At 36.9% G+C, this 22,666-nt stretch overlaps 1 protein-coding gene across 1 annotated transcript; it reads left to right on the forward strand.

The window, feature by feature from the left end:
• Nucleotides 1-445: 445 nt before the first annotated feature.
• Nucleotides 446-5,782, forward strand: LOC131153400 (serine carboxypeptidase-like 20). Its single transcript, XM_058105683.1, has 13 exons — nt 446-546; nt 850-995; nt 1,654-1,730; nt 1,869-1,991; nt 2,152-2,254; nt 2,331-2,368; nt 2,465-2,566; nt 3,408-3,644; nt 3,811-3,879; nt 3,982-4,097; nt 5,043-5,156; nt 5,276-5,321; nt 5,699-5,782. The coding sequence occupies exons 1-13, from the start codon at nt 446-448 to the stop codon at nt 5,780-5,782; spliced, it is 1,356 nt and encodes a 451-aa protein (XP_057961666.1).
• The last annotated feature ends 16,884 nt before the right edge of the window (nt 5,783-22,666 follow it).

Here is a 22,666-nt window from a genome sequence, read left to right on the forward strand (position 1 = left end):
AAGTAATCACAATTAAGATCACACATTTATGTAAATTCACATACCTATCTTTACCCATTTGGACCTGAATTATAAATTTTCTACACCTACCATGTAAAGTTGTTTGACTTTAGCATTAACCAATATATCTAGCGGAAGCCCCAATAGTAAAGTCCAAAGGGGTTTGCTCTGCTGGTCGTCTCTTTACCTCTTCTTACCAAGAAAAATAAAATAAAAAATAACTAAAATGTACCAAACCAAAAGGCAGAGAATAGTGTGTGCGGATGTCTCAACAATTCCTTTACATACATGTAAGACCCAAAACCCCAATGCCTATATATATACCAATGGTTGGCTTCTACTCTTGCCAAGACCCACTCAACAATTCTTAAAAAAATTATCTTGAAACTTGATCGGCATCATGACCATGAACAAGTTCATTTGTAGCAATATTTTGCCACTTTTAATGCTTTCGGGCTTGTTCATTGTGGAAGCAGCTCCGAAGTGGTCTCAGGTCACATACCTCCCTGGCTTCAATGGCACTTTCCCCTCCAAACACTATTCTGGGTAAGCCTTCTATTCATAGACATACATACTAAAGCATTTTGTACTCTCTCTCTCTCTCTCTCTCTCTCTCTCTCTCAATATATGCCTGTGTGTATACCAGTGGTGCATCAATGGGCGTGTTTAAAAGTGGTGCGATGGTGATTGGAGTCCCTGGATTACCCAAAAAAGTGAAAAATAAAATAAAAATGACACTCCACTCCAAATACCACTCTGAGTTAGCCTAATTATTCATATACATGCAAAAAAAAAAATGTCATATGATTTTGTAAAAGATGTCATACCTAATATTCTTTTTGTTTGAAGGTATGTGACCATTGATCGGGATCCAGCTAAACAACTATTCTACTACTTTGTTGAGTCGGAAAGGAATCCGCAGAAAGATCCCCTTGTTCTATGGCTTAATGGTGGCCCTGGCTGCTCCAGTATGGATGGATTTGTTTATGAACATGGTATTGAAGACATGATATAAATAGATTTGTTTGTATTTAGTCCCATAACAAAGTTTAAATCTTTACCAAATTGCCCAACTTTCTATTCCTTCTTGTTATTTGGTTTCATTCTATTACTCAATCAATCTTTTATAATTTTTCGATTTTAAATCCTTAATATATATCATTTTATTACCACATGTACTGAATTATTTTGAAATCTTAATAAGAAATCTTTGACTGAAAAGATCCTTTATTATTTATATTACTTATTTATTGATTAAAATTTGTTAGGTAGTGCTTCATCTGTTCGAATAGGTCTGCAGAAATACCATTTAGATTTTGAGGTTATGGTTCGAAAGTTTGGTTTTGATTTATGTTGTCAAACTAATAATTACTTTTGAAATTGTCGAGTAAAGTTGTTATTTAATTTTTACAGTTGCTCATAATAATAATAATAAAATTAATAAATTTTATAATAGCGAGTATTAAATGGGTGAATACATAAAATAAAAAAAATATTAAAACATGTAATTTTTTATTTGAGTATTCCAATAGATAGTAATCAATCGCATTAATTATTTATTACCATATGATATATTTGCTTCATTTTCAACACCACGTTCAAATATAAGTACTCTACCAACTTGGAGAAGCTGCTTAAAGAAAAATTCTGCAGGACCATTCAATTTCGAACCAGGAAAGGTTAAGGACAACCTCCCAACGTTACATCTCAATCCATACAGTTGGTCCAAGGTTTCAGTTCTATCTCTTAAGAGACCCATTGACAGTTGTTGAAGTCATTTAACTAATATCAATGATATTTTTTTTTTTTTCTGCCCATGCCAACGCTTTAAACTGAAATGATTATGCCATTATTTTCCTTTTATTAAGGTTTCGAACATTATTTATTTGGATTCTCCTGCTGGTGTCGGCTTCTCCTACTCCACAAGCATAAGCGCATACACCACTGATGATGTGCAAACTGCCATTGACACACACAATTTTCTACTTCAGGTAAAAAAATATTGTTGGAAATATATTATTTGAAACTGCCATCGAGCATATATAGCTTATAAGAGAAGCTGTGAAAAATTAGAGTTAAATTGTGCTAGTTTGTGTTGATTCTTGAGTTTGTGAGAAAATTATTCATGGAAATTTTCAAATTTGCAACCAGTGGCTGAACCAATACCCAGAGTTCCAAGAGAATCCATTTTACATAGCAGGAGAGTCTTATGCAGGAATTTACGTGCCAACACTTGCTTCTGAAGTAGTGAAAGGTTTGCCTATGCTCACATGGATAGCTTGTGTATGTGTACGAACCGCCTGTGTGTTGAACTTTATCTTGTCATGTAGGAATTCAAGCTGGGTCAAAGCCCAATATTAATTTGAAGGTATGCCAATCCAGTAATTTCACACACAGATACACATACACATACACATACACATATATGAATTCAATTTGAATTCCAATTGATTTGCTCATGCAGGGTTACATGGTGGGAAATGGAATCACAGATAACCATTTCGATGGCAATGCTCTTATACCCTTTGTGCGTGGGATGGGCCTAATCTCACATGCTGATTATGAGGTGAGCACCTTTTACTTGTGCACATTTTTTTTTTGGATTTTTCTCATGTTTCATTTCAAAAGACTTACTATCAAGAGTTTTTCTACATTGCTACGGAAATTCAAGTTCTAAAGAAAATTGAAGAAATTTAGGCATAAAAATATATATATTTTTAAAGAACTTGCTTACAATTCTAGTTGAAATGCAATCAAATACTGTTTTGAAATTAAATTTGGCATATCATGTTTCTCAGATACACTTTATGTTGAAAATTTCACTTGTGAGTTTGCCCTACATTAGAAAATTTGATTAGATTATGTGATTATGTATGCTTATATATATGGTTGAACCAAAAACTCAATAGGCTTAACCTTTTGAGTCAAGTTGGTGTTCACCCATATGTATCAAGCTTACCCATGGGTTCCTCCGGTCCTCCACGTAAATTTGTGTTTTCTTCTTGTTTAATTCTTTCAAACAATTAGTTTTCTTTCTTTGTTGATTCATTTATGCAAGATTTACTTTAATTTGGCATCATTTTTGGTTTTACATAACAGATCTGAGTTTTTAACACTTTAATTAATTAGAACAATACAAATTTTTTGGTTAAGGGTGTTTATGCCGCATGTGGAGCAAACTACAACAACAACACTGATGAAAGATGCCAAAGACAGCTTATGAAAGTTGATGTTGTGAGCAGATTTTCCATTCGCTTGTGAATTTTCGTTTATTTAAAGGAAATAGAATCATTTGATCCATTTCTAATTAGAAATACTTTTATTTTCCAAGTGTTGGCTAAAAAGTGACTAACTTTCAAATTTCTTTCTTTATTCAAATTTGATTTCCCTGGATATGATGGAAACAGATTCTTGGCGGATTGAACATCTACAACATCCTTGAACCATGTTACCATAACCCAGATGCAACTGGAAATTCAAAGCAACCACTTAGCTTCAGTGAATTAGGGAGGACCGATAAGCCTCTTGACATAAGGAAACGATTAGTTGGTCGTGCATGGCCTCTTCGAGCACCAGTAACACTAGGCATTGTCACACTGTGGCCTCAGTTAGTTAGTGATAGCAATGTCAACGTCCCATGTGTAGTAAGTTATTTGATTTTATACTTAATCCATCCATTTTCTTTTGCCTTGGGAACAATTTACATAATCACTTTTAATTTTGAATTCAATCATTTATCATTGCATGCACTCTTGCTTTCTTTTATGTTTTTTTTTTTGGTGATCTTACTGATGTTTTGCATAATTTCAGAATAATGAGGTTGCGACCAAGTGGCTAAATGATGCTGAAGTTAAGAAAGCAATTCATGCAAAGGTAATTGTCCATTTGGTATTCCTCCATTACTACTAGGCATACATCATTAAGCAAAATTCAAATTTTTGAGTTCTAACTCTTCCCCGTTGGCTTTCACAAAAATTACAGGGAAGCATAGATTGGACATTATGCACAGGTAGCTTAACTTACTACCATAATACTGGAAGTATGATTGATTACCATAAAAACCTCACTGCACTGGGATATAGAGCTCTTATATACAGGTGGTTACCTACTTTTCTTTGATTCTAGGTCCCTTTCTTATTACATGAAAATGGAACTATAATACCATACTTTACAATCCAAAAAAAGAAATCTATTTCATAAAATTTTCTTATGATAGGCATCTTCACATCACTCATTATTCAAGCTAGTGTTTTAAAAGGCTCAATCAAAGCTCAACTCAAGCAATGCATGCCTAAAACGTCTTGAGGCTCAATCCAAAATACCAAATTCCAAAAAGGCTAATGCATTACGTGCTGAGGGTTGCACATTTTTACAAAAAGTATGCTACTTGCGCTTTTTCAATTGAGGCTTGTGCATTTTGGGTGTGCGATTTTCAAGTTAGAATATCTTAGAAAATTTTAAATACATGTTTGTATAAAAGGATTGCCATAATATGAGTTTATTTCTAAAACTCTTAAACCTCAAGCTTCCAAAATAACTAAGAGTTGTACCTTACATCATGAAAATTGTTTGAACTTTATAATGGTATAACTATCTCTTGTACGCCATGATTTCAATTTAGCAATTTTTGAATGGTCAACAAGTATTTTGCAAAGTACATCTAGTTTTTCTTCTTTGCATCATATTTATGATTTTCTTAATTTTTACTGTATTTTAAACATATATAATTTATTTAACATATTTTTATCTTAAAAATAAATTGTCAAAAAGCTTCGCCCCAATGCCTTAAGGCTTATGCCTCACCTCTTTAAGGTTTAAAATACCTTACTTTATGCCTTCGCCTTTTAAAACATTGGCTCAAGATATGACTTCAATGACTATGTGGAACAATCTTAACTACCCTCTGTATACCTTAGGATTCCTAGGATCTTTTAACATTTATTTATCACACACACGCGCGCACTCAGACGCGCACACAGCTTACTGATTCTATTCATTTTTGTTCTCTCTTTTGGTCTAATTCTTGTTGGATTCACTGGCAGTGGTGACCATGATATGTGTGTGCCTTTCACGGGGACCGAAGCATGGATCAAATCACTTGGACTCGAAGTTGTAGATGAATGGAGGTCATGGTTGTCAGGAGGGCAAGTCGCCGGGTACAATATATGTTCCTAACTACTTAGCAAATTCTTATACATCTCAGCAAGCTTTTGTATATCACACTTTTTTCTTTGTATATATACCAATGGGGACTGTTTCTACTTAAATTTTGCAGTTATACACAAGGATATGATCAAAACCTTTCATTTCTCACTGTAAAGGTTTGTTCCTAAAACCCTTCTTTTTCTCTTTTTTACCAACCTACAATTCTTTTCTCCAATATTTCTTTTTTCTTTCTCTCTTTAAATTTCTACAGTGAGTTCTAATGCTTACACACACAACCACTCTCCTAAATTAAAGATCGCATATAATTGCATAGTTTCTTTTTTAAAGCCGAGTGATGAAACAGAATCCCTTCTTGAGCAATTGACTGGTGTCGGAATATAGTGCTATTAATTTGAATGGTTTGATAGGTTTTCAAGTCTTTAAAATAGATTATTACCATCGCGGGAGTTTTACATAGATATAAATACACAGATAATGCACACATGTATATACACTGATGGATAAATTATGATTTTTGATTTTGCCATTGTAGGGAGCAGGCCATGCAGTTCCTCAGTACAAGCCACGAGAGGCATTGGACTTCTATAGTCGCTGGTTGGAAGGAATGCCAATATGACAGTCGTGATAAGTTATATAAATTGTCTTTGAACTTCATGTTTATTACCTGATCCTATTGTATGTGTTAGATTTTATTTACATCAAAATGACTTAAAATGTATTAGTAATTTTATTAATTGTAATCACCTTTTAAATGGTGATACCAATTCAAACGATCATGTGTTTGCTCCTGCTGCTCTCTTTAACTGTCCAAATTTATTATTTTTAAAAATTTATTTTTATTAATAGGAAATGAATTTTATTGTCTTTAATGAAACATTTGCATTGAGATACCATTTGGGATTTCAAAAACTATGATTGGTCTTTAAGGAAAGTGTTTGTATCACTATGTGCTCATGTGAAAAGAATTATTTGAGGGAATCTAAGGGACTTTGTGCCTAGGATCGCAAGTTATACAACAAGTACAGCAACAACAATAACAACAAAAACAAAAACAAATCGAGCTTTATGCGTCACTAGTTAGGTGGGATCGACTAAATGAATCTTTATCGCCAATATACATGATGATGAGTAATATCATTTAACAAATTCAGGGCTATTAAATATTTACTCATTATCTTTTCTAAGTTATTTTAGATCTATCATTATCCCTTCTATTGCCCCTCGTAGTAACTTCACCTCATTGATTAGAAAGTATATGAATAGCCTTGTGCCAATAAGAGCGAAGCATCTATATTGTTATTAAACTTAACATACTTATCTTGACATAGTATCAACATGTATCCCTTCTTCTTCCTCCTCTCTAATGTCTTCCTTTACCTCCATCTTGCTCCAATCTTTACTCGTCTCCTTCCTTCTCTTTATTTTCAAATTAATCTTTTGTCACCTCTCTTCTTTTTAAAATCTTCCCCATTTCCCTTTCCACTATTTCTATGATTCATATATACATTTTTTTTTTTTTTTGGGTGAGATATACCTTACTTGACAAGAGATTATTCCTTTTAAATGGGAGTCTTGAGTTCCTATATTACTTTCATTTCTCTTTCACCTTAATTAAAAAAAAAAAAAAATCATATTTTGATAGATACCTTTTTGGGCATGCTCCTTATGACTTATCATGTCACTAGTTGCTAAAGGTTTGATGAAAACTTGTCAATGGCGACATTGTTAGATTCAAATAATCAACATCATATGGTTTGTGGAGATGATTTACAGGGGATATAGAAAAACCAAATACTCCCTATACCAATGTAACAAGAATACGAGTTAAATCATTATGCAAACTTCCTAATCTTTCAAAAGAAAACGGTTGTTTTAAGGCCATTCGTTGAAAATTTAAAGGTGGAAATGAAATTTTGTTTGGTAATATGCAGTATTGTTTGTTTGATGATGTTGCCTTCATACAAAAAATATCTGTGAAGAAAAGCATGCATTTATATCCCCTGAAAATGAAGCTTGGGCATGCTGTTGTCCCTTGACAACCATGGAATGACCCTGAGTCCTCCTTAGCCAATTTTCATCATTTTGCTACCCTACTTCTAGTTGATTTTGTGATAAACCAAAATCACTAAATCTTAAAATGCCCTAAGTGATTAGGACAATTTTGAGAAAGTGTAGTTTATAGGTGACACAATGATGTTAAGGTAGTCAAAGGATCATTTTTAGCCATACCAAAAGGACACAATAGCCTAACAATACCATGGTCTAAAGATAGGATCCAATAATATAGGTGAATAATTATCATCATATGGTTGATTAAAAAGGAGTCCTCCTTATCCTTGAAATCATATAGATTCCCTTCACCATGCGGCATAGCTAAAGTAGTTGTTGTGCCATTATATAAAAAACTTTATCATGAGGTGAATGCCCAACTACATCAAATCCTATAGGGAAGTTATCGCTTGAATACAAAGATGAAGATGATTGGAAGTTTGCATATTTATGTTAGTTGAATACAAGAGTTGTAGGCTATGAACAATTACTTGCACAAGCTGAATAGAAAAAGTCATCATTTAGAGGAAGTTATTATAAACATATATTTCTACTATTAGGAAACAAGATCAGGAAAGAAAATGATAGATTACAAGATGAGGTGAATATGACCAACTTTTCAAACTTAACCAGGCTCATAAGTGCTTTGCATTTGTTCAACCTAAGTATTGAAAAACTAGAGAGAGACACAAAAAATAGAATATTTTATTGAAAAAGCTACAAAAATAGTGTACCTTTGATATAACTAAGGATGTCAAAATTCAAAGAATATAAAGAGAAAAACTAAAAATTTCCATTAGGTAGTCAATCAGCCACTAAGTGCAAGCGAGCGACCTTCCCTCCAAATCTACTTGTTGGTGCCACCTACAGGCGGCCGACCAACCCCTACAGGTGATCAACTAGTCCTGCCAAAATTTAAAACTTTCACTTGTTTGCATGCATATATAGCTTGGGGTTTTAGACTTGCCACATACCCCAATTATGCTATACGACAACTTTCAACATTGGCAGTTGGTGGTTACTTGGTAATTATTGGAAGTTATTTTTAAACTTTAATTTTCAAAACTCAAATTCAAAATGGGTTTCCCCTACATTCCATGGAAATTATATAGAAGGACCTCTTATGGGAGAGTTTGGGGCATGTCCAAATAAGGCAAGGTGAGGATTTCAAGACATTTCATGGGTCAAAAGGGGATTTGCGATTGAAGGGACAAAAGGAGAATACCACACTTCTCTTCTTTTGAAAGGGGTTTTGAGGTTACGACTCGAAATGAAGGACCTTCCACTTTATCTGCAAAGGTTCATTCTTTAAAAGAGGTAAGCGTCTAACCATTTACTTTGTTTATTTCCATTCATTTGATTAATTCTGGCATGTGGAAGCATATTGATGTGTGAAATTAGGATAACTTTCCCAAGAAGGGGGGTGAATTGGTTTATTTTAAAATTTTAACCTCTTTTGATTGTTTACTGGTATTAATATAACAACAAGAAAATAAATCAATCAACCAATAACCACAACCAAAGCACTCCACAAGATTCTGAAATTTAAACACACAATCCAATCAACCAAAGTATGAAATTTAAACAAATATGCAAGATTTGTTAGCTGCCCTGTGGATGCTTGCAACTTGTTTTGAATAAGATTTTTGTTTGTGCTTCTCTTGATTTAAGATTTCTGAAAATTAACCAATGTACTCCCTTTTTGGGTTTTCGCAAATGGTTAATTAAAACTTACTTTCTAAATATCAATAGTCTTCCTTAAGTATGATTTTTAAGCCCTGCAACCTGCACTTAGCATTCACAATAATATGTTGTGTAGAAAGTAAAGAGTAAGGAAGAGAGAGACACAAAGATTTTATGAGGCTCGGCTTCAATACAACCTATGTCCTCGCCCTTGGCAAACCACCAAAGGGTTCCACTATCGTAGTTCCTTTACCGGGTGGAACAACACCTTTACAAGCGCTCTTTCACATAGGCTAGAGCCGGCCTCTCCAAACGATGTACTCTTGCTTGGTCAATGATCCAACAACTTGGAATTGTCTAATAACTACAAGAGAAAGATCAAAAGGATGTGCACAAAGAGAGCTCACACAAAGAGCAAGTTAGTACAATTTAAATCTATGTGCTTCAAAAATCAAATATCAAGAAAGAAATACACTTTGAAGCTTTAAGAATAGAATTCACCAAACTCCCTTTTCTCCAAATGAGGAATCAGCAAGTATAACTTAGGGATTGATGATAAATGATCTCAGAATATCAGCACTTTCAGTTTGCAAAAGTTAAGCAAGTAGGCACTTTATGAGCAACAGAGCTTATGGCAGTTTTTTCAATACTTGATATGTTTTGATTAAGAAAACCATGTATTTATAGGCATTCAAAAGAGTTTTCTTGCTGCCCAAGTTTACTTGGAGTATTTCCCAAGTTTTTAAAAAGTTTTGAGCCCAAGCAACTAATATTTAAAAAATAAAATTTTTAAAAAATTTGCCTGTTAACATTGTTTAGACGATTGAACACTCGAGTTCAATCAGCTGAAGTTCCTTGGCCTTTGAAAAAATAAAATTGAATACAGGGTCTGACGACCAAGGTTAAGGGTCAGACGATTGAAGTGATGAGTTTAGATGACTGAGGTCTGAGTTCAGCCATCTGAGGGGCTTCTACCAGTTTCTATTTTTCACACATAAATCTTCAGATGACTGAACTTATTCTTCAGATGTCTGAAGTAATTCTTCAGAAAACCGAACTTAGAGTTCAGTCATCTGAACTTGCCACTTCAGGCTTCTAAGCAGAAACTTCAGTCTTTTGAGGTTCTGGTTTTCTGATTTTTCAATCCCAATTAAAAGTATGGTTTGCTCTCTTTCTTTTTACTTTTGTAAAACTTTTTTTGAGGGTTTTAAAATAGGTCTCTAAGTCCAAATTGTGACAACCCGAATAATAATGGGATTTAAATAATAAAAAGAAAGGGAAATGGAAGTCGGAAACAGAAGGAGACAGTCGACTTCATCGACAAACGTTTCGCATTCGTCGACGACATTGCACTTTGGTAAAAATAACCAAGGGAAATCATCAGGGCCTCGTCGACGAACACAGGGTATTCATCGACAAGGGTACAAAAGGACCTCGTCGACGAAGGCAAGATTCGTCAACGAGGAAATACTGAGAGAGGTTTTGAGCAGTCTGAATTTCATCGACGAAGAGTGGGTTTCATCGATGAAATTGTTAAAGGACTCTTTGATGAGATGATGTGGCTTGTCGATGAATCCAGTCCTATAAATATTAAAAACTTGGATTAAATGTCAAAATTAAGGAAAAATCTCACACTATCTCTCTCCCTATGGTTTCTCTCTCTTCTCTCTTCGATTTCGGCTCCGTCGCTCGCCGGATCGACAATCTGAGGCCACCACGACGCTCCTGGAGAAGTTCTCTGGATATCTGCCAGAACGGATCATTGGTGGAACTCCGTTGAAAATCATCCCTGAATTGAGGTAAGGCTTTTTAAGCCAAATTGGGTCTTACGGTAGTTATAGGAAATGATATACACGTAAAAATACTGAAGTTTAGTACTGGGAGTTTTCATTTTCAGGGTATTGATTAGGAAACCCTACGGGTGTTAGACCAAGATTTTTAGAGGCTTTCTCAGTAGTCAGGTAAGAGAATAAACTAAAGTAGTTATTTTTTATGCAAATTATTATTATTTTATGAGAAAAGTTATTTTCAGGAAAAGCATGTATTATATCTGTATATTATGAAGGAAATGCACGTTTGGGAAAATACTGCTATTATGTTGAAATGTATATATATGTATGAGATGTCAGAAACTATGATTTTAGAATACAATATATGGTTTTATACAGCAAATGTGTGGCATGAATATTATTTTACATGGAAGAATATCATGATATGACAATGATACGAATGAAATATGCATTGAGAAATTATGAAACACAGTACATTATAATGTTGAAAATACATGATGAATTGATTATTTTCAAAATGATTTACATATATAAAATGATTTCGGCACGAGGCCGTATTTATGTGTGATTTCAGCGTGAGGCCGTATTTACGTATGATTTCGGAGCGAGGCTATATTTATGTATGATTTCGGCGCGAGGCCGTATTTATGTATAATTTTTACGTAAGGCCGTATTTATTAAACAATCGGCACGAGGCCGTATTAATAAAATGTTCGGCGCGAGGCCATATTTATGAAATTATGAAAGATTCTATATTATCATGTATTATATGTTATTAGAACTCAGATGTTAGTTTAGGTCAGTTCAGGAGCTCGGTACCGTAGCTATATATAGATCAGACATCTATGTTCATACTTGTGTTAACCACCCCGCGAGGGGGTGGGAGATGGATAGTCGATGTGGCTTTCAGTGTAGAGTTATAGGTGTTCACCTGGCAGTCCGGACTAGGATGTGGTGGGCCCATCATACTTATAGACATTTTTCACTCGGCAGTGGTCGGCCAGCCATTGTCGGGTCCTGCATTCAGGTTGAACAACCCGTCATGGGGGGTAATACATGATATTAACAAACTATTGATCCTGGGTATGTTTTCAGTATTATCAATTATAACATATGTTTTATGTACGATATGATTTATTAGAAAATATGAAAATATGTGATTATTCAGTACAATATGATGAACGTTTCCAGAAATATGAAATGTACTGTATATGTATATATTCCATATATATTCATGTTACCACACAGCTGTATTTAGTTTATTTTTCCTTACTGAGAAGTGTCTCACCCCCGAACATTAAATGATTTTCAAAAAACCCAGTGAGATCGGCGGGGCAAGGCCGCCGTTGAGCGAGTTGAGCTTCCCTACTAGAAGGTTAAGCGTTGATCTAGGATCAGGAGATTTTTGTTGTGTGATCCTAGGGATTATTTTGATGTTTTTGGAGGTTGCTGACTCACTCGAAAAATGAGCAGCTCGGAAGCTATCCCAAGTATAGGAGTTCTGTCGTCTAATATTAAGCCCAAGGACTAGATCATCTCCTCAAGGAATGCGTTTTAATCTCAGATTTCACGTTCTCCCAATCGAAAATATAAATGTACTGAACTCAGTTCAGATTCAAGATTTTCAGGATGGTTCAATTTTACTTTTGATAAATTAAATGACACGCAATTTAAAGTCCTAAAACTAACATGCAGTGAATTAAAGAACACTAATGGAAACCCTAACCTACTCGAGGAAATATCGAAGCACGTGCTAATTAAAGATGGTAACTTCGGACACGGAATTAAAAGCACACTATGGAAACTCAATCAGATTCAAGCACACACTAAAAATCGGAACTTTAACAATTCAAGAACTCAAACCAAAATGCAACACATAAAAAAAAGAACAATGACAGAAAATAAAAATACGAACTTTGATAAAACCGGTCCTAACTAAACCGAACATCGAAACAAAAATTAAATCTTGGAAAGAAAAAAAATAACTAGTTTAAATATGAACCCAAGCGTAATTAAATATGAACTTCCAACTAAATCTACCAATAAAATAAAATACAAAAAACAAATAACTAAACAATAAACTATTGCAAAGAAAACAAAATTTTCAAAACCCAAACTTTGTAAATACCTTTAGTAAATAAAAAACAATACCATCCTATATCAATATTAAAAGAGAAAAGATAAAAGAGAGAGAGAAAAAGAACAAAACAGAGCAAGAGGTGGCTGTTTGTGGAGTTGCTGATGGTGGCTCGGGTGTGGCTCTGTTCTGGAAGAGCTCTCGGCCTGCTGCTGGAAATTGGTTGTTGTCCTTGAGTCACAGCTAGCCTGCTGTTCTGGCTGCTGGAAAATTGCAGCAAGTTGCAGAGGACGATCTGCTGCTGGCTGGTGTTGCTGTACTCGGGCTGCTGCTGCTTGTTCGGGTGGCTAGCAGGCTGGTGCAATGGCTGGGAAGACTGGGAGATTAACCAAGAGGGAACAGTAAAGAGAAGGAGAGAAAGGACAGGAAAAGGGAAAAGCAAACAAGGGAAGGAGAAGAGGAAAGAGAGGAAGAGAAGAGAGCAAAGCAGAATTTAAAAGAACAAAAAAAAACAAACTAAAGAAGAAGAAGAAGAAGAGGAGAATGGGGAGCCCTGGGGGCTGCCTATGCAGGAAGAGGAAGAGAAGGGTTAAATAGGATAGGGGGGAAAGCCCTAGACCCGGATAGGAGACCCGACCCGGCAACTTGACCTAATTAGAGTTGACCCGAATTGCTATATTTTTTTCATTTTTTTCATTCTCTGTTCATTGCAAATCTGACTCTTCTAGAGCCCGTATCTCAGAAAACTAAAAACATGAAAGTTGTAGATAATCCTTTCCTCTTTCTCCAAAAATTTGAATTGTCTTGATCGGAGCTCAGACGGAAAAGTTATGTATAAAATACTAACAGGTATCGGTTTTGGTTCTCGGGAATTTTCCTGCGATAAAAAATTACCAAAACTTCATAAATAGTGCAATAAAGTTCAAGAATGATGATTTTGGCACTTTATTAAAATATTGGATAATTTTGAATGTTTAATTAAAAATATAAACCGTAAAACCCGGGTTAAACGTCCAATTACGCAGTTTTGACGCGTAATCACATCCCCCAACTAATGTTTTGCTAGTCTCTAACAAATGACGTGAATGAATCTCAGGGTGGTATCTACAATTACATACTCCAGTAATCATGAAATCAATGCACATGCGACATAATTATACCACTTCACATACAAAAACATAACTGAATTTCACACAAGCTTGTTCATATTCAATGCATACGACTCCAAAGCACGTCACTCATGCAAGTTTCATCGTTTATATGTGATTTGAGAGTAGTATACTCACATAAAGTTAATCAGTGGCACATTCAGAGTTAATGCAATCATATAAGTTCGAGTATAAACAGGTAAACTCTCGAGGTGTGTGTGATGTGTGTGACTCAGTGCACCTAGGACGCCAGTGGATACCTACAGAACGGTCGCTTTGACTCGGCCTAACTGGTATACCCTCAAGAACACTCAAAGAAAATGGGTTCACTCATCATATGTAAGGAGGAGTGTCGCGATCAAACATCCCACATATTAAAAAGGAACAAACGCTAAGTATATGGAGTGGACTAGTCTGGAAAGGATCTAGCCTATCTATGAGGTGTCGGGTCCTTCACCCTAGCATCTTCTCATGTACTCGCCATATCCAACTAAGACCACCCTAGATCAACTCATTCACAAACTTGTCGTGAATACATCTGAGGCATTAATCGGTTGAAGAATCTTCATACGTGGAAAATATGTGTCGTCCTTGACTTTTTGTGATATGTATTTGGGCCAGCATTGACTTTTCATTTCATGCGCATGTGTATTGCTTATTCTTTTTTCTGCTCATTCTTTATTTTCTGTCTTTTCTTGAGCAAAAAAGACAATATTAACACTTCTTTTGTAATCTTCATACCATCAATGAGAATTGAGCTCGAATAGGGGTCCATGAATTAAGTCTATCTCTAGAGGCTCAGCCTTCACATCTTGAGTAGGCTATAAGACCTAGGTTTCTATCTCCCCACTAGGTGTCACCTCTAGGCTAGCAAATCAAAACATAGACTAGTGTACAAAGAATCATATAGAAAAAAGAGAATTGAGTTCCATGAACTCTGATTTTATATTAACGCTCAAAAGGACGATAAATAGCTCAAGGATATCTCACAAGGTGTCATAGTCGCCACGGGTGTTCTCTCAATGCTTACAAGAAACCCTAAGTGCAATGAATCACGTGAGTGTGTTTATTTAGCCTCGTGAGATGCCGTGTAAATACAAGAAATTATATAGCCAAATTAACACGAATATACTACCAATCGATTCTTCATGGAGTCATAAGATCATATAGAGAGAAACTACGCATGATTGACTCAAGTGTGTAATTCGTAAGTTATACATGAGTATGTGAAAGGTATACACAGTGTTAAGCATGGCATAGTGCAATGTAATCCTTCAGTACTCCTCCTTTATTTCTCTTTTTTTTTTCTTTTTTTTTTTTATCTTTTTGATTTTTTTGATTTTTTTTTGTGTTTTTTTTTTTAAATTAAAAACTCGATACGTGTACGTGCACAGTGTCACATGCGAATGCTCATCCCCCCCAACTAAAGTGGAACATTGTCCTCAATGTGAAAGCATAAGGGAAATAGAAAACATTGTGCACGGGAAAAGTAAGGCGTACCTGAGTGGCGAAATAATGGAAAACAAAGATCGAACTACGAGAAAATAGACCTGAAAACTAACTAAAAATAAAATAAGATAAAATAAAAGGAAAATAAGGGAAAGAAAAACATCACAATTGTCTTGGCGGAAGCTCTGGAGGAATTTCGTCTGGTGGCTGCAGGTCTATAAATTGCATCGGCGGTTCTCCAAATTTGAGCCGCCACAGTGGATCAGTCTTCATACCTGTACGAAAATCAACCTCAGACAAATTAATGCATGTCAAAGTACCAAACAATTTGTGTGCAGGTCGACCCTCGTGTGTGGATAAGAAAGGGTCTTTATTCAACATTGTGTCGAGGAAATATGCTTCTTTACGAACTAACGGTTGGGAGAAAGTGATCGGAATAATTACCTGCAGTTCTTCAGAAGCATTAACATTAAAGGTTTTACCTAGTTCTTTGAAAATTATATGCTCACCAGACTGGTCACCCTCTTTATCGGGTGTACATATCATCATACCACTGCAAGAGTCTGCCTCCACATTAGGTTTTTTAACATCTGATTCAGGCGAGAGTGACAATTTCACAATTTCTGAGCTCAGAGCATGAGGTACCACAGGTTGGTACTCTGTATGAGTATCAGTCTCTTCATCAACTAACTGCTCCACTTGTGGCCCCGTTTCCTCTAATTTTTCTTTGACCTCTTCTAGTTCAGCCATGACTTCTAGTGCTGGGACAACTGGTTGTTCGACGATGAGCATCTCAGGTTGGGGAAATTCTTTCTCGCTTCTCAAAGTGATGTCGGCCTCTGCTGCCTCAAAGAGATCATCGTGCATTTGTTGTTATGGTTGCTGGTACTCTTGAGGACTAGGCTGAGGTTCTGCTAGCAATTCTTCATTTTCTAAGATATCCAATTGTGTGCTTATCGCATTAATGGTATCCCGCAATTCATTATTATGATCAACTTGAGTTTGTATGAATTGTTGGAGCATGTTCGCCATCTGAGTTATGCTATCCTCGAAAAGGTCTGACGACGTACAGCTCGGAGAGATCTGTTGTGGCTGATATTGAGGCAGATGGTTGTTTGGGAAGTTTGGTGGCTTGTATACATCTCCACCACTAATTGTGCTGGTAGGGTGTGCAGTCATGGGTGCCTGAGTGTATCGTGTATTGCACTGTGGGACATTGTCAGCTAAGTAATCAAAGAATGATAATACCTGATCTGGATCCTCGCTGACGGGCTCTCCAATAGACATAGTCTGGACAAAACACTTGCAATCAGGGGTAAGAGCAGTATAAAAATAATCAGCTAACCTCCATGAGTCAAACCCGTGATGTGGGCAAGTACTTAGCAAATCCTTGAATCGTTTCCAGCAAGCCCGAAATGTCTCGTCATCCTGCTGCACAAAATTAAGAATTTGTTCCTGCAAAAATTGAGTTTTCTGTGAGGGACAAAATGCATGCAGGAATTCACGCTCCATATCAACCCAATTAATGATAGAGTGAGGTCTCAAGGAATGAAACCAGATCAGTGCCCTATCCTGCAAAGTAGTAAGAAATAAATTTAGTATAGTAGATACGTTAGCTCTAGCATGAGAGAAAAACATGTTGCAGGTTAACTCAAACTCTGCTAGCTGTTGATAAGGGCACTCAGATTCCGTCCCGTAGAACTCAGGTAGCAGTGTCGTCCTCCCGCGTTGTATCATGAAATTAAGCTCGTCATAAGGAAGAACAGTGGAAGAGGATGCAGTGGCATATTCAAGTTGCAAAAAGTCCATTATCGTGCGCGGTGTAGGTGCAGCCATTTTTCAAAACTCGATTTTTTTTCTGCTATTTTTTTCTTCTTCTTAAAACTAATAAAAATGAAGGGAAAAACGTAAATTTGAGACTAAGAACGACATTCCCCGGCAACGGCGCCAAAAACTTGGCTCACTCGAAAAATAAGCAGCTCGGAAGCTATCCCAAGTATAGGAGTTCTGTCGTGTAATATTAAGCCCAAAGGGCTAGATCGTCTCCTCAGGGAATGCGTTTTAATCTCAGATTTCACGTTCTCCCAATTGAAAATAAAAATGTACTGAACTCAGTTCAAATTCAGGATTTTCAGGATGGTTCAATTTCACTTTTGACAAATTAAATGACACGCAATTTAAAGTCCTAAAACTAACATGCAGTGAATTAAAGAACACTAATGGAAACCTTAACCTACTCAAGGAAATATTGAAGCACGTGCTAATTAAAGATGGTAACTTCGGACACGGAATTAAAAGCACACTATGGAAACTCAATCAGATTCAAGCACACACTAAAAATCGAAACTTTAACAATTCAAGAACTCAAACCAAAATGCAACACATAAAAAAAAGAACAATGACAGAAAATAGAAATACAAACTTTGATAAAACTGGTCCTAACTAAACCGAGCATCGAAACAAAAATTAAATCTTGGAAAGAAAAAACATAACTAATTTAAATATGAACCCAAGCGTAAATAAATATGAACTTCCAACTAAATCTACCAATAAAATAAAATAGTAAAAACAAATAACTAAATAATGAACTATTGCAAAGATAATAAAATTTTCAAAACCCAAACTTTGTAAATACCTTCAGTAAATAAAAAGCAATACCATCCTATATCAATATTAAAAGAGAAAAAGATAAAAGAGAGAGAGAAAAAGAACAAAACAGAGCAAGAGGTGGCTGTTTGTGGAGTCGCTGATGGTGGCTCGGGTGTGGCTCTGTTCTGGAAGAGCTCTCGGCCTACTGCTGGAAATTGGTTGCTGTCCTGGAGTCGCAGCTAGGTTGCTGTTCTGGCTGCTGGAAAATTGTAGCAAGTTGCAGAGGAGGATCTGCTGCTGGCTGGTGTTGCTGTATTCGGGCTGCTGCTGCTTCTTCTGGTGGCTAGCAGGCTGGTGCAATGGCTGGGAAGATTGGGAGATTAACCAAGAGGGAATAGTAAAGAGGAGGAGAGAAAGTACAGGAATAGGGAAAAGCAGACAAGGGAAGGAGAAGAGGAAAGAGAGGAAGAGAAGAGAGCAAAGCAGAATTTAAAAGAACAAAAAAAACAAACTAAAGAAGAAGAAGAAGAAGAAGAAGAAGGAGAAGAGGAGAATGGGGAGCCCTGGGGGCTGCCTACACAGGAAGAGGAAGAGAAGGGTTAAATAGGATAGGGGGGAAAGCACTAGACCTGGATAGGAGACACGACCCGGCAACTTGACCTAATTGGAGTTGACTCGAATTGCTATATTTTTTTCATTTTTTTTCATTCTCTGTTCATCACAAATATGACTCTTTTGGAGCTTGTATCTCACAAAACTCACACGAAAGTTGTAGATAATTCTTTTCTCTTTCTCTAGAAATTTGAATCATCTCGATCGGAGCTCGGACGGAAAAGTTATGCACGAAATACGAACAGGTGTCGGTTTTGGTTCCCCGAAATTTTCCTGTGACAAAAAATTACCAAAACTTCATAAATAGTGCAATAAATTTCAAGAATGATGATTTTGGCACTTTATTAAAATATTGGACAATTTTGGACATTTAATTAAAAATATAAACTGTAAAGCCCAGGTTAGACATCCAATTACACAGTTTTGATGCGTAATCAGTTGCATATAAATACAGTATTTTGGTGATGTAATTTCTACTGCTGCTTAGGTTTCTGCTGTTTATGTTAGGCTATCCCCGTTACCCATGGGTTTGGGTTGATTTTCTATTTATTATGTTACATTTTCATATTAAGATTTTGAGGTCGTTACAGTTTGGTATCAGAGCCTAGGATATTCTGTAGACTCTAGAGTGCAGTAGTAATAATACCAAAGTATAGGATAAAGGGATTTGAGGTCTAGCTTTACAGTCTAGATGCAGGACTTCCGTGATTGTTTGTGTGATTTTCTTGGGGTGACAATTTCAGGAAAGTCATGGTAAACTATCAACGGGTTATGTATCTGGGTTATAGGATTGAACCTTGAATTAAAATCAGGAGAGAAGAATTAATTAGGAGAATATTTTATATAAGTTGGATGATATGTATAGTGAAGGGAGTTCTGAGTTAAGTTCATTATTTTTCAGGATGGACCCCGGTGGTAGTAATGCCCACGCTAGTGGGAGTGAGGGTGCTGGACCCTCAGGCACCACGGGTAGTAATTCTGATGCAGTCTTACGCAGCATAGCCCAGCAAGTCATGGCCAAGATTGCCAGAAGTTCGAGGGAGCAGGGTGGTCCATCTGTAGGCCACAGTAGCTCGATCAAAAAGTTCATTAAGATGAATCCTCCAGCTTTCTTAGGGGGAACAGATCCTTCAGTCGCAGAAAACTGGGTACAGGAGATCGAGAAGATATTTACAATGTTACAGTGTTCAGAGGAGCAGAGGGTGTTGTTTGCCACTTGCAGACTGACTGGGGAGGCTGAGGGATGGTTGTCGGCAGTGAGACTCTTAGAGCAGCAGAGGATTGTACCTGCGGAGATGACATGGGAGCGATTTAAGGAGATATTCTTTGAAAAGTATTTTCTAGCCTCGTCTAGGGAGGCTAAGATTGAGGAGTTCCTGAATTTGAAGCAGGGATAGTCATCAGTGCAGTAGTATGTGGCAAGGTTCATCGAATTATCTCACTTCACCCCGTACATTATACCAAATGAAGCAAAGAAGGTACGACAATTTGAGAGAGGTTCGAGGAGAGAAATTTATAAGCAGGTATTGATATTGAAGTTGTAGGACTTCGTTGAGCTAGTTGACCGAGCTACTATAGTAGAAATTGGTGATCAAATGGAGGCCGAGGAACAGAGATAGAAGAAGAGGCCCACACCTTCTGGTTCCCAACAAGGGGTTGGACATGGTTTTTGGAAGAGGGGTGGCTACTATAGAGACTAGGAATCGCATTTTTCAGGGTGTACAGCCACCTCCAGTTTGCCCGACTTGTGGGAAGAGGCACCTAGGGGAGTGTCGTGTCGAGTGAGGTGTTTTCAATTGATGTGGGGAGCCAGGGCATGTGATGAGGGATTAATAGGCTCAGATGGGTGTTGTTCCTGCTCCTAGACCTACTCGAGGAGGCTACCAGGTGCCACGTGGAGGCCAGCAGAGGAACATGGCCCCAGCCAGGCTTTTTGCTTTGACATCGAGTGATGCTGAAACAACCGGCGACGTGGTGATAGGTGCGATTAATATGTTTTCATTTAAAATTATTGCGCTATTTGATTCTAGTGCCACACACTCGTTTGTATCCTTGGGGTGTGTTAAATTATATGGGATGAAAATGCAATCATTAGATGTTGAATTGTTAGTGACTACACCGACTGGGTCAGTGGTGAGATGTAGTAAACGCTCCGTGGTTGTCCATTTGATGTTCACGGGAGAATTTTATCTGCTCATTTGGTCATGCTGGATATGCACGAGTTTGTCATCATCTTCGGCATGGATTAGCTAGCAGCTAATTCTTCTATTATAGACTGTCGTGTAAGGGAAGTGATATTCAGACCTCCAGGGAAACCCGAATTCAAATTTACAAGGTCACAAGTGCAATCTTTACCTCAGATGGTCTCAGCTGTTTAGGCAAGGAGGCTGCTCCAGAATGGCTATCTAGGATTCGTGGCTTTTGTGAAGGAAATGTCAGAAAATAAATTGAAGCTTATCAATACGCCTATGGTAAAAGAATTTATGGATGTGTTCCCAGATGAATTACCGCGTTTGCCACCTGATCGTGAAGTAGATTTTCCCATTGATCTACTTCCTGGTACAACGTCGATTTCTAAAGCATCATACCAAATGGCGCTAGCACAGTTGGTAGAACTGAAAGATCAGTTGCAGGATTTGCTTGATAAGGGCTTCACACAACCTAGTGTATCTCTGTGAGGAGTTCCAGTATTGTTTGTGAAGAAGAAGGACGGGTCTATGAGGATGTGTATAGAATATAGAGAGATTAATAAAGTGACAATCAAGAACAAGTATCCTCTACCCCGTATAGATGACTTATTTGACCAGCTCCAGGGTACATAGGTATATTCTAAAATTGACCTCATATCAGGTTACCATCAAGTAAAGGTGAGAGCAGAGGATGTATCGAAGACAACTTTCAAGACCAAATATGGGCATTGCAAGTTCCTCGTTATGCTATTTGGCCTGACGAATGCTCCTACGATATTTATGGTTTTGATGAATATGATTTTTCATCCATTTTTAGATCAGTTTGTGGTTTTTTTTTATTAATGATGTACTGGTCTATTCGAGCCATGAGGAGCACGAGATACATTTGAGGCAAGTCTTGCAGAAGCTTAAGGAGAAGAATTTGTATGCAAAATTCAATAAATGTGAATTATGGCTCGAGAAAGTTGTGTTTTGGGGGCATGTTATCTTAGGAGACGAAATTTTTGTAGATCCTAGTAAGATTGAGGCAGTAGTGAATTGGGCTAGACCAAGGAACATCTAGGAGATTAGGAGTTTCTTGGGGTTAGCTGGATATTACCGTCGTTTTGTCAAGGGATTCTCAGTTTTATCAGGGCCTCTGACATGACTGACTGAAAAGAATGTCAGATTTGAATGGGACGACAGCTGTGAGCAAAGTTTTTAGGAATTGAAGCAGAGGCTAGTCACAGCACCAGTATTAGTCATCCCGTCTGGGGGTGAAGGCTATACTATCTACAGTGATGCGTCCTTGAAGGGACTTGACTGTGTATTGATACAGCATGGCAGGGTAGTGGCATATGTGTCCAGAATGTTGAAAGAATATGAAAAGAACTACTTTACCCATGATCTTGAATTGGCTGCAGTGGTACACGCATTGAAAATTTGGAGGCATTACCTGTACGGTGAGTAGTGCGTGATTTTCTTCGATCACAAAAGTTTAAAGTATTTCTTCACCCAGAAGGAATTAAATATGAGACAGAGAAGGTGGTTAGAGTTAATTAAAGATTTTTATTATACTATCAGTTACGACTTAGGAAAAGCAAATGGAGTAGTTGATGCACTAAGCAAGAAGTCTAGGGAATCAGCGTTGGCAGTTATGGAGATCCAGCGCCCGATCATGATGGATCTAGAGAGACTTGGCATTGAATTGATGGAGAGTAATACTCCAGTATGTATCGCCAGCCTAGTGGTACAGCCTACTTTGCAGGAAATAATTAAAGCCGCCTAGAAAGAAGATCCAGAATTGGTAGAGGTAATGGACAGAGTGCAGAGTGGTCAGGGAGAGGAATTCTACATTTTAGAAGACAGAGCTTTGCAGTTCCATTCTAGACTGTGTGTTCTTGCTGATTTTGACATTAGGAGGATTATTTTAGA

Source organism: Malania oleifera, chromosome 4 (genome assembly GCF_029873635.1).
Source record: "Malania oleifera isolate guangnan ecotype guangnan chromosome 4, ASM2987363v1, whole genome shotgun sequence".
Taxonomy (NCBI): Eukaryota; Viridiplantae; Streptophyta; class Magnoliopsida; order Santalales; family Ximeniaceae; genus Malania; species Malania oleifera.

Excerpts from the sequence above, each read along its gene's own strand:
- LOC131153400 (XM_058105683.1), top strand. The coding sequence starts at position 446 with ATGCTTTCGGGCTTGTTCATTGTGGAAGCAGCTCCGAAGTGGTCTCAG. Across the intron at positions 996-1,653 it reads TGGATTTGTTTATGAACATG|GACCATTCAATTTCGAACCA; the intron begins GTATTGAAGACA and ends AAAATTCTGCAG. Across the intron at positions 2,369-2,464 it reads AGCCCAATATTAATTTGAAG|GGTTACATGGTGGGAAATGG; the intron begins GTATGCCAATCC and ends TTGCTCATGCAG.